Source organism: Mobula hypostoma, chromosome 1 (genome assembly GCF_963921235.1).
Source record: "Mobula hypostoma chromosome 1, sMobHyp1.1, whole genome shotgun sequence".
Classification (NCBI taxonomy): domain Eukaryota; kingdom Metazoa; phylum Chordata; class Chondrichthyes; order Myliobatiformes; family Myliobatidae; genus Mobula; species Mobula hypostoma.
Window position 1 is genome coordinate 149,804,064 of NC_086097.1, and position 12,906 is coordinate 149,816,969.

Sequence of the window (12,906 nt, forward strand, 5' to 3'; positions counted from 1 at the left end):
CCACTTCCTGAGGCTGCCTGTTTTCCCTCTCTCCTCCTGAGACCCAAGTCATGAATTATATCACAGAAGTGCTAAAGCACAGCTTCATTCATCCATCCCACTCCCCAGCTGTTGCAGGATTCTTCTTTGTCAAAAAGAAAGATGTGGATCATTGTCCCTGCATTGACTACCATGGACAGTAGAATCACCATTAGCCCAGATCTTCATCAAACAGGAGGGGTCCGTCACTTCCCCAGCTATAGGTTGACTCATTATAGAGCCTAATGGCCAAGGGTAAAAATGATCTCATATTGCGCTCTTTGGAGCAGTGCAGTTGTCTCGCTCTATTACTAAAAGTGCTCCTCTGTTCAGCCAAGGTGGTATGCAGAGGTGGAGAAACATTGTCCAGAATTACCAGGATTTTCCGTAGGGTCCTTTGTTCTATCACAGCCTTGAATATGTCCAGTTTGATTCCTATAGTAGAGCCAGCTTTTCTAATCAGTTTATTGAGCCTGTTGGCATCACACGTGTTGATGCCATCGCCCCAGCACACCACCACATAGAAGATAGTGCTGGCAAAAACAGACTGGTAGAACATGTGAAGGAGAGGCCGGCATACTCTGAAGGATCTCAGTCTCCTTAAGAAGTAGAGGTAAGCCTGGCCCTTCTTGTACACAGCCTCTATGTTGGTGCTCTACTCAAGTCTCTCATCCACCTGTAGGTCTTCACCACATACATGTCCTCAGCATCAATAGTAACAGGGAGCAGTGCAGGCTTGGTCTTCCTAAAGTCCACCACCATCTACTTAGCCTAAATGATGTTGAGCTGCCAATGATTCAGCTTTGAACTTTGAACTTTGAACTAAAGACCTTCATTGTTGATGAAACTCTCCATTGTACAGACAAAGCCTTTGACCGTCTTTGGAATAGGGTGCATAAAGATCAAAACCTTGTGGTTTACCACACAGCAGCAATCTCTGCCTTCCTGCGTCCTTCTAAAAAGTACAGCAGGCACCTCAAAGCACTAGAGAGCAACACATCAATGATTTTTCTGCAAAATCCTGTTAACCTTTTGGAGAAATAATCAAAAATGTATCAATACCCTACTTCGCTGTTGGCATCCATCTGTCTCGAAGGACAATGGGTGATGATCATCATTATCTCAAGGCTGGGAGAAAGGTATGGAGATCCTGAGATGCCCAGTCTTCAAGATCTGCCTCTCTGCTTCACCAGTGTAGTCCAAAGGAAAGCTTATGAAGCAATATGTTTGGTACTAACTTGGCTGCAAGAGCTGCCAGAAGGATGTTTAATGACGTCCAGCCTCCTTAGGGGCTCCGTTGTGGATTTTCTATCTAGGTTTATTCCCATAGCCTTCGTCTCTCCTGAGGCTGCCCACAAGGCAGTGGGGCTATTTACCCATAGCTGGGGATCTGGTTCACAAGCACCAGAGTGTGTCCACACCGGTGGGCCTGCATACTTTGTGTGCAGGGGCCAGACCTCCTCCCTGTCCTTCGTAGTTCAACCTGAGTCCAAATGGAGTTCAGTTTCCGTGTGTCGCCAATGAGGAGGCACTACATGAGGCTTGCTGTTGGAGTGGCTGTGTACTGGCAAGGAGAGACTACACATTCAGCCCTCCTTTTCACAATCTTCTCGGAAGCGGTGCAAGCTGCGAGAGCAACAAACACAATCTACCACACTAGACGCATCACAACAAACGTTTTGACACCAATTACATCTCCTATATTTCCACTGTTTCTGAAAGGATCACCAGGATCCCGAAGAAATATTGGATTCATACAATCCACAAACCCATAAGGAAGGTCAAGTCACAGCATACAGGGGTCGAAGATGATCTGAGACTTAGGTCGGTTGGCATTTACAGGATTCCCTGTGCATGCAGAGCAGTATATTGGCTGGAGAGGATGGATGGTGGAAACCCACATCAAGGTGCTCAAGGGATGTATCTGTTTGGGTTCCCTGGAGAAATCGGCGGTCGCAGAACAATGCATTCACAATGGCTAAAGGATTGACTTCAATGATACAAAACTACTGTGTGCACCAATGGCTTCTGGGACCGCCTGGTGAAGGAAGCCATCGAAAGACAACTAGAGGAAAAGAATTTTAACAAGGATGAAGGTCTCGCTCTAAGTAAGAAGTAGAATTCAATTGTAAACAAGGTGGGAGTGCAGAAACCTGGAGGAGGACTAACCAGTCAGGAGAGACGGATTATCACTTGACTAGACATACCCAGGTATCACCCCTGAAGAAGGTGGCAGAGTTTGTCATTGAACCTGTACTCAGTGAGAAGACTTTATTTGAATGTTAATGTTCATCAACGTTCTGCTCTTTCTTTTAGTTCATATTTTAACTATTTGGAAATTACAAATGTTCGTATACCTGATGTATTTTAAATGCAGATTCCCTGGAGTCATTGGTTTGTAAACAGAGAACCATGTTCATTTCTTAATCCTTTTTGCAGCTGGCTGCATTTGTTCTAAGATGAGACTCTTACATCAATTCCTGTTTCTTCAGTCAGGCTGAACATGTAAAATAAAGAGATATTTTGGCGCCAAATCCACTCACATTTTGAAGAGTGTTCTGTGCCTTTAAAAGTTTCCTGCTGAACAATGCCACAGTGGATGCTTACACTGGGACAAACACCCAGGGAGAGATGGAGTTTGGGGAGGGGGGGGGCGTTATAATTGTCAGTTATCCTGACGTCACAGGAGAAATTATAGAGGCTAGATTTACTGAGGGGAAATTTAGCTAAGGAGGACTGCATGGAACTAGCTGGGATTACGTGTTCAGGAATGCAGACTGGTGGAATCCTTAGCTTGTGAATCTGCAAGACCTTAACTTTAAGGTTAAATGAATTTTCAACGGTTTTACAGGGATGAAGAGGCTGCTGCTTTGGATTCTAGTGGCAGGCATCATAACTCAGGTGAAGAGTGTCGGTTCGTTTTTTTTAAAATGAAAGAAATTTCTCTGCTGGAGAGAGAGGAAAAGTTTGCTGAAGTAATGGTTGACAAAGGACAACCGGAGTGAAAAGGGAATCGGTGTGGAGCTACGCTGAAAACAAGGAGGGATGCGAAAGAGCGTAAAATTTAAAAAGCACATTTTTATGGTCCAGCAGGTAATAAGGGATTAAGGAGAGAAGGGAAAGACAGGATGTTTGGGGGGAAGGCGATGAAAGCAGGGAAAGAGCTAAGGAAGTTAACGTCACTGGGTGAATCTGACATTTGTGCAGTACAGGGGAAGGTGTTGCGTTAGAACGATTTGCTGCAATTAAACTAAATACGTGGCAAAATTATTTGGGAAGACAAAACTAAAATATTGAGTATAGCAATTTATTCTTGTATTTCTGATTTAGATGTCGCTCTACGAATGTGGAATGTTTGACACTGGGACGGGTGTTGATGGTGTGGGTTGGAGGGTGAGTGGAAAGTGGGGGAAGGAAGGGATTTTAGAAACTTGAACAAGTGTATCAGAAAGATGTGTGAAGATTGCTGCGCGGTGCCGGGCGGTAACACTTAGATCTGTTAATGCGCTGAACTTGAAAACTTGAACCCGCCTTGCTGCTGTTGAAATAGGAATGATTTAATGCCTTAAGTACCATGTTTCAAACAAGACTGACTTTAAATTAATAATAGAAGATGCCGCGGGGCGGGGTGGGGTGGGGTGGGGGGGGGGAGTCCGGGGATATGGATTTTAAATGTTCAGCAGATGAATTAAAACCAGAAGAGAGTGCAGTTGATGCACACCAGAGGTCCATTAACTCCGAGGGCAAAGTGAAACGAGTGGCAAAGATCTTTTTGGTGGGGACAAAAATTGTATGTTTTTTTTTGTCATGATGTTGCTTGTTGTGAGACGGTTTATTTAGTGATAGGCTGGACCTTGACAGCTTAGTCCGCATTCCCAGAACAAACAGGTTTTAAGAATGATGCCGACTGTTAGTAAAGAGTGCAGAAAGGTCTTCGTGAAGTACTTTTCCCCAAATGCCTCACCTCTTTAAAGGAGATGCGCAGCAAATTTGTTTTAGCTGGCTGCTACTGACAGGGGTGTTGCTATTGGTAACAGCGCAGATTGCAAGATTGAGGATGGAAAAGGGGGAAGGGGCATTGAGGCAAGTCAAAATTATTGGTTTCTTAGGTCCTTGAAGCAAAGCGTACGTGTGTAGTCTTTCAACATATGTCATCAGTATATTAGCTAATAATTGACACTGAGGTTCGTCTGTATATCTTTTTGTCAAACTTTATAATTTTGTTTTCATCTTTCACTTCACACTTTTGGAGAAGGTGTGAAAGCCTGTAATGTCGTTGAACCTTTCGTGGATGTGGTTATCGGTGTGTTGCCGATAGAGAAGTGAGTAGTTAGCGACTGGAGGGTTATTGGGTTTCTACCGCCAAGACAATGGCGAGTGATTCATTCAGATTCAGTAAGCAGGAAAATCCCGTTGGATGCATTCCATAATTCGGAATCAGAGCTCCGGCCAGAAATGTCTCACTCTGAGCTCTCCAATTTCTGGCTCATTACTATCGTAATAAACCGTGTAAAGTAGCAAAGGAGGTAAATTTAATAGAGTCCTTTGAAGTAAAAGTGTGATCACTATCGTAAGGTAGGAAGCATCGCCAATTTAAATACAGTAAACTCTTACAAAAGCTATGTGAGGAGCAGATAATCTATTTTACGATATTAATCTTGGGATTATTATTTGGTCTGACACTGCTCACCGCCTGTTTACTGATTTAAGCGGCAGCTATTCTTGCTGCTGGGATGTTGTACCAATAAAAAATTCTCAACATCTGTGACTTAAAAGCAACTTCGCGTGGACGATATTGCTTATTCCAACTGCCGTGGAACCTGCATAGTCATAGTCATAGTCATACTTTATTGATGCCAAGGGAAATTGGTTTTCGTTACAGTTGCACCAACCAAGAATAGAGTATAAATATAGCAATATAAAACCATAAATAATTAAATAGTAATATGTAAATTATGCCAGGAAATAAGTCCAGGACCAGCCTATTGGCTCAGGGTGTCTGACCCTCCAAGGGTCAGGTTGTAAAGTTTGATGGCCACAGGCAGGAATGACTTCCTACGACGCTCAGTGTTGCATCTCGGTGGAATGAGTCTCTGGCTGAATGTACTCCTGTGCCCAACCAGTACATTATGTAGTGGATGGGAGACATTGTCCAAGATGGCATGCAACTTCGACAGCATCCTCTTTTCAGACACCACTGTCAGAGAGTCCGGTTCTATCCCCACAACATCACTGGCCTTACGAATGAGTTTGTTGATTCTGTTGGTGTCTGCTACCCTCAGCCTGCTGTTCCAGCACACAACAGCAAACATGATAGTACTGGTCACAACAGACTCGTAGTCCTGAAGAGATACAAGTAAATATCTGTATATCTTGTGCAAATTTATTGTCTGGTACTTATCCTGTAGTGCCACATGACAAGCTACATTACTGTTACCCTGAGTTTAACATCCAATGTGATAAATGGGAAGGTGCTTTATTTAACATGTTTAAGAAGGAGCATTGAGCAATATGCAACTGGAAGGTTGTGCTAATATTCTGCTGTGCTACTTTGTGATATATGGATTATAAAGACACGTTTGCAAGGAAGGCAGGCCTTTATCTCTATGCAAATAAATCGGGTCCTTCGTTCTATTAACAGGATAGTAATCCTGCGGGAAAAAACCTAGATCATACCAAATGGGTGTGGTCCAAACGTGAAACTCCGATTCACTTTATAGCACCAGTGACCAAGGTTGAAACCCCGCTGCCTCCTGTGAGGAGATTGTATCTTCTCCCCGTGACCGCGTGCATACCCTCCAGGTGCTCCACTTTCCTTCCACAATCCAAACACGTGCCAGTGGGTAGGTTAATTAGGTTAGAATTAAATCGGAAGGCTGCAGGGCGTTGCAGCTCGAAGGGTCGGAAGGGTGTATTCCACACTGTATATCTATAAATAAGTAAATCATTGCCCATTATTTAGATGGAGAATTAACTAACAGTGGCTTTGAAATATATGTGGCTATAAAATATTCTTGATTGAAGCAGCTCACAAAGGAAATTTACGTAAATATATGTATATTTGCTAGTGAGTTGCCTGATGAAGTCAAATCACTGCACTTATATAGCTCCTTTAGTTTAAGTCAGGAAGGGGTGGTGAACCTTTTTGAGAGTGTATACCCAATCTTACAATAACCTAAAAAGTTCTTCAGTGTGCCATGTTAATTCTGAGCAGAACTGATCTATTTTACTATTAAGAGGTTATAAAGATTATCTTTTGGAAAATCCATTGCTATTCTGAACAAACTGAAAAGGATAAACACAATTTAAAACTAGCACACTGATAACTCATAGTTTAAAATATGTTTATCGTGAAAGTAATAAAACTTCTCGCAGGCACTAAATGATACACAGTATTTACCATATTATCACTGAAAGGCCAGTACTCACTCACAAACAACAGAAGAAAAATATAAGCAGAGATAAACCAAATGCAATGTACCCAACTGTTTATTATCTAAATGTTGTTGTGTACACTAGGTCTGTAAGGATTTTAAAATGTATGACCCAACATCACACGTTCTCACAATCACCCAGATGATGCTAAACCATCTCACTGCTCTCGGCTTGTTAAAAAATCATTCACTCCTTCATTTAGCAGCAAAGATAATCATTATGTATCTTTTTATTATGGTTGAGGTTTAAAAAATTGAGGGGCTTCGCTGCATGCTGTGGGCCAACAAAATATTTTGCATGTGCCATCTTGGACATGTGTGCCATAGGTTCACCACCCCTGGAGCAAGTAAGAAGATTGTCATAGGATGAAAATCACAGAAACCCCTCCTCATCTCAGTCATAATGAAGTTGCTCTTTTACTGTGTTAACATCCTTCCTAGTTAAAACTCCCCCACAAGAGGAAACATCCACATTGCATCTATCCTGTCAGAATTTTGATATGATTTTATTAACTTACCTTTTATTCTACTAAACATCAGACTGTGAACGTTTTCCAATGCTCTATTTAAGGAATTAATTTTATTCAAAAAAAACTACTAAAGGGAGAATTCCTTTTATTATTGCTGTAATTAGATTTCTAAATAAGGTTAAAGTCATACCAATGCAGCTGATATTGAAATCCTAATGGACTATTGGATGGAAATTTGTATAATAATGGAGAGACAATGTCTTGTTTTTTTTAAATAGATACTGATGACGAGCAATTATCTTGCCATTTCTTAAATTAAATAACATATGTTCATCCGGTTTTATGATCCATGTTTCTTCTGCTTACTTGCTCATAAATTATTTACAGTTCTAAGTAACCAGCAAGTAAATATTGTAACCAAAGATGAAGCAAGCTTTGCTTTGTTTGACCTGTGTTAGAAATGTTCTCATGTCAATCCAAATCACATTCCAGTTTAACTGTTTTGTATTAACATGACAAATGGAAAATCAAGAAGCATGCAGAATGTGGCACCAAAGGCATTAACTTAATTGAAAATGAGGTTAACCTTGTATTCCTTCTGTCAATCAATGCAAATATATTGATTTTTGGGTTGCCACACAAGTTGGTAGGGTGGTAAATAAGGTGTTTGGTGAGTTTGCTTTTATTCGTTGAGGGATTGAGTTCAAGAGCAGTGAGATAATATTACAGCTCTATAAAACCCTGCTTCGACCACACTTGGAATACCGTACTGCATTTAATTCTGATTGCCTCATTATGGGAAGGATGTAGAAGCTTTAAATAAGGTGCAGAGGAGATTTACTAGAATGCTGCCTAGATTAGAGAACATGTTTTATGAAGATCAGTTGAGTGAGCTCGGGATTTTTTTTTGTAGAGCAGGTGACTTGATAGAGATATACAAGACAATAAGAGGCATAGACTGAGTGGACAGCCAGAGTCTTTTTCCTAGGGTGGAAATGGCTAATAACAGGGGGCATAAGTTTAAAGATGATTGGGGGAACATATAGGGGGTTGTCAGAAGTAAGTTTTTTTTACACAATGAGTGGTGAATGTGTGGAATGCCTGCCAGGAGTGGTGATAGAGGCATTTAAGAAATTCTTAGGTAGTCACTTGGATGATAGAAAAAAATGGAGGGGTACGTGGGGGTAAGGGATAGGTTAATCTTAGAGTAGGATAAATGGTTAGCACAATATTGTGGACTGAAGGGCCAGTACAGTTCAATGTTCTAGTGATAGTTTTCAACATAAAGATTATGATGGCCATTATTGCCTAATTTCATAATTTCTTTAAACCATTTATATTTCTTTTAGAGCTTGGATTTTTACCATTTCATTTTATTTTTACGTTCTAATGATGCAAGGGATTTTGGTGTTATTGTTTAATATTTGGTGTTAACCTGAAGGATTGCCCAATGAGTTGTGAAATGGATTTATTTATGACTACTGACCTAATGAGATCCATCCATTATTGAGAAATTTACCTTTGTAAAGTAATTCAATACAGTTAACCTTCAGAAAGTTAAATAAACCTGAATTCAATTTCAAATCAAAACGTAACAAGTGATAACATTTGAATTTTTACCAGTTGCCACCAGGTCAAGTTGCTTCTTGTCAATACATCAGTTAGCAATGCTGAATGAGCTCAATTTTGATGCAACAAAATTTATCAGCTGGGAATTTCCAAGACATCAAACATAGTTAACAATGACTAACAATTGAGCAATGTAGAGTGGGTGCTGCATAATTTATTTCAACACTTCCATCTACTGTGAATTCAGATTTATATTGTCCTTTTCCTGGATATGTGCTTTCCGTTATTTATCAGTATGCTCGTACATTTTGCTTGCAGTGTTCTTACAACAGATGTAAGGATCCCGTTGGTATCTTGCTTTATTCATTTTCAGTATATGAGTGTCACTGGCAATGCCAATGTTTATGATCTTTCATTAGTGTTCCCTGAGAACCCCTGCTTTTGTCAACGCCTTTACAGTGGAGGCGTTGCATGAATTTCAGAGCACATTGTTAATGGGGGAGGAGGGGCATGAGACAGGGCTGTCCTGCAGGTGCTTTTTCTGTTACTTGTTCTTCAGGTGCTTGAAATGGGCATCACTCCTCTCGCTGGCAAAATTTGACATGTTAATATAGCTATCTGCTGTAAGTAACTCTGTGAAAAGACTGAGAGTTACAAGATCCAAATCTTTGTTTTAACATTTCTCTCATTTAGACATACCAAATCTATGTTACCACTTTGACTCTCCTTTATCCAAATGGGAAAACAAAGTAATGTAGAGAATGAAAAATTCCAGCCGATATGTTACATGTGCTGTAGCTTTTTGAAGGAAGAAAAAATATTAATGATTCTCTGTTAACGTAGAATACATGCAGGGAGAATTTATGATTGAAATTCGACCTGTTAAAACAAGAATGAAACACATGAATTATCCAACATCTTAAAATTCATTAGCATTGCTTAGTGCATATTGAACACCTAGTGGCAATTTATTTGCCTCACCAGCCAATGTGATTTCTCTCGACAACATTGCCATTTGATACAGAAACATAAAAAGTTTATGCCACCGAGAACTATACTGAGTTTCAAAAAACTGATTCAGCATTATGTCAAGATAACCATCAGGCTGAGGAATAGTTCTACGTCCTGGACAAAATTAAATCTGGAGTGAGGTCTTGGGGGTGAAAGCACAAACTGTCAGCAGTTGCCTCCCACATTCTGAAATTAGAACTGGTGAATCCTTCACGGCTGCTCAAGGTTGTGTAATTTTAAGAATACAGTTGTATCTGCAGTCCCTAAAGTAAAAATCAGCCTACTGGGATGAGAAGAAAGCTATTCCATCAGGTGAAAAATCCATTTCTAACCTCTCTCAGCAGCCAGTTCATTATTTATCCAGTATTTTCAGTACTTTCTTATTGGTTCTATGGAAATACTTCTTTTGTTAATTTGTAACAAGGCAGGCAGGCAGAACCAAAGCCAAGGTGTTTGCCAATGACAAAAAGCTTTTTATTCAGCCAAGAGCACAGAGGTTTATTTTATGCACTATGAAGCAGTATATGTATACTTTAGAAGTCAATGACAGAACTGATGAGGTTAAGACCACACCTTTTCCTTTGTGTTTACTTATGGTCATTAGTAATTTATTCAAAGTTAGAAAGAAAGACCAAATTTCGGGAATGTATTCATTCTATTAAAGGATGAGCGTGATGTTTGATTCTGCAACGCACTGCTTTGTGCTGAAGCATGAATGATGTGAGTGAGAATGCTTTAACAGCGATTATTCAAGACATCAAAGCCACCCCACTCAGAATTTATGTGTGATCTTATCATAGACTTCCCATCTTCCCTCATCTACTCCAGGAAACAGTAGTTTCCATCCTACTATCTCAGCCATATACTTCATAAACTATTCTATGGGTTGAGACTTCCAATAGCTCACCACATATAGTAAACAAATTTCTCCCCACCTTAGATCTAAGTGGCCTGCCCCTTATTTTCAAACTGTGCCTTATATTCTAGTTTCTAATTTCTTTGGTCAAGGAAATGATCCTCCCTGCATTTAGCCAGTGAAGCCCTTTTATTATTTTGTAAGTTTCAATGAGATCTCCTCCCATACTTCTAAACAGGCCCAGACTATGCAATCTCTCCTCATGTACCAGACCTTCCTTTCCTGGAACCATCACAGTGAGTCTTATTGCCCACTCCCTCTGTGGCAAGCACGTTATTCTCTTAGGTAAGGAGACTAAAACTGTAGAGTGGTATCGTGGCAATAAGATGTCATTTCCTAATACATGAGAACAATACGACATGGCATTTGCCTTCGTGGTCACCTGCAGCACCTCCACGTTAACAATCAGTGACTCTCGTTTAGGTACAGTCCGGTCCCACTGAGTGTCACGTTTACCCAATTTCTCACCATTTAACAAATACTCTGCTTTCCATTATGTTTACCAAAGTGAATCACCTCACATTTTTCCCACATTTCTCTATCCACATACCCTGAAGCTTCTTTACATTCAACCCCATTGTCACGTTAAATTCAGTGTTGCCAGCAAAGCTGACAGTATGGCATTCATCTTCACAGTCAATCATTGACATAGAGAGTGAATAGTTGCGGCTCAAGTGTTGATTCTTGTAGGAACCCCTCCTGTGGGTTCATTTATTCTCACTCTTTGCTTCCCAATCAATCACTAGTTCTCAATCTATATTTGAATATTAATCTTGATCCCATCTTTGTTGGAACTTGGATATCAGACTCTGATTCTCTTGGTGAATTATGTTCAAATTTAGGAAATAGAATAGTACAGCATAGGAAGAAGGCCATTCAGCCCACAATGTTGTGCCAAACCAGCTAAAAAGCAAACCAAAAACATCCAAACACGAATCCTTCCTACCAACACCATGTCCATATCCCTCCATCTTCCTTACATCCATGTGCTTAATGTCTCTTAAAAGCCTTTAATGCATTTGCCTCTTCTACCATACCAGGCAGCACATTCCAGGCAACCACGACCCTCTGAGTAAAAAAATTTCCCCTCACATCCCCCCTTGAACCTGCTCCCTCTCACCTTCAATGCATGCCCTCTAATATTAGACATTTCAACCCTGGGCAACAGACACACTCTGCCCGCTCTATCTATGTTTCATAATCATGTAAACCTCTATTAGATCTCCCCTGAGCCTCTGACACCCCAGAGAAAACAATCCAAACTTATCCAGCCTCCTGTGATAGCACATTCCCTCTAGACCAGGCAGCATCCTGGCGAACCCCTTCTCCACCCTCCCCGAAGCCCCAACATCCGATCAGAACTTTCACAATACCCCAGATAGGGCCTAACCAGAGCTTCATAAAGTTGCAATATAACCTCATGACATTTGAACTCAGTGCCTCGACTGATAAGTGCAAGCATTCCATCAGTAAATTGTCGTAAAGTAGCTGATTCAGCAGCCAACTGGAGTCACTAGAGACTGCAGATGCTAGAATCTGGAGTGGCATAGAAGGCTCTGGAGGAACACGACAGTTCACTGGAGGGAAATGAACAGTCAATGTTTCATGTCGAGACAGATTCAGTTGGACCTTGGGTAAGCCCAGAGAGAGGGTCTCAGCCTGAAACATCATCTATCTGTTTCTTTTCATAGCTGCTGCCTAACACCCCAAGTTCCTCCAGAACTTTTGGTACACAACAGCATTCCACCAATTGCACCATGAAAATGACCAGGTAATTTGTTGTTGATTAATGTAAAGGGATCCTTTCTTCCCCCTTGAAGTAATGCCACAGAATCTATTGCATCCATCAGACAAATGTGACAGGAGTTCAGTTTGATGTGCTATCTGAAAGATGGCACTGGAACATTAATCTAGATTTTTGTCTCACAACCAGCACTGGCACCACTTGTGTTCTGAATAACGTTAGGAATGGTAACAATTAAGCCATAAAACCAGTACCAAGTATGGAAACCTACAACAAGGAGGAAAGGCACTTGTTTTATAAACCTGTATTGCTGGGTTTAGGCAATGACATTACAGGATGCATATGTTCCTTTCAAAAGACAGAAACTGCATTACAAGAGGTGGACTCAAAACAGAGAATGCTGGAAACACTCAGCTGGTCAGGCAACATCTGCAAAGTTAATATTCCAGGTCATACACTTTCATCAAAGGACACTTCAGCAATGGGACTGCCCTGCGCAACTCAGTACTAAAACTGGGGACTGGCTATTGAATGATAGTTGTGCAGGATGTATGAAGGAAATCAATTTCATGTCACTAAAACTTTGCCTGATAGATTTTCTCAGCCATTATTCAACAGCCACTGTGGGGCTTTTGGGTCTCAGATTCCATTCACTTCGGTATATTTTTAATGGACTGGTTAAGCATTGGACCAGAGGTCCAGACTAACAATCTAGACAACTGTTCAAATCCCACCATGGGAACT

The 12,906-nt window shown here is 40.8% G+C and overlaps 1 protein-coding gene across 1 annotated transcript in view; it reads left to right on the forward strand.

Annotated features, from left to right (window-relative positions):
• Positions 1 to 2,744: 2,744 nt before the first annotated feature.
• LOC134342379 (CCN family member 4-like) overlaps positions 2,745 to 12,906 on the forward strand; it is a 54,053-nt gene continuing 43,891 nt past the window's right edge. Inside the window, exon 1 of the mRNA XM_063040437.1 lies at positions 2,745 to 2,919. Coding sequence (XP_062896507.1) covers positions 2,872 to 2,919 — 48 coding nt within the window. The 5' untranslated portion in view covers positions 2,745 to 2,871. The remainder of the gene's footprint in view (positions 2,920 to 12,906) is intronic.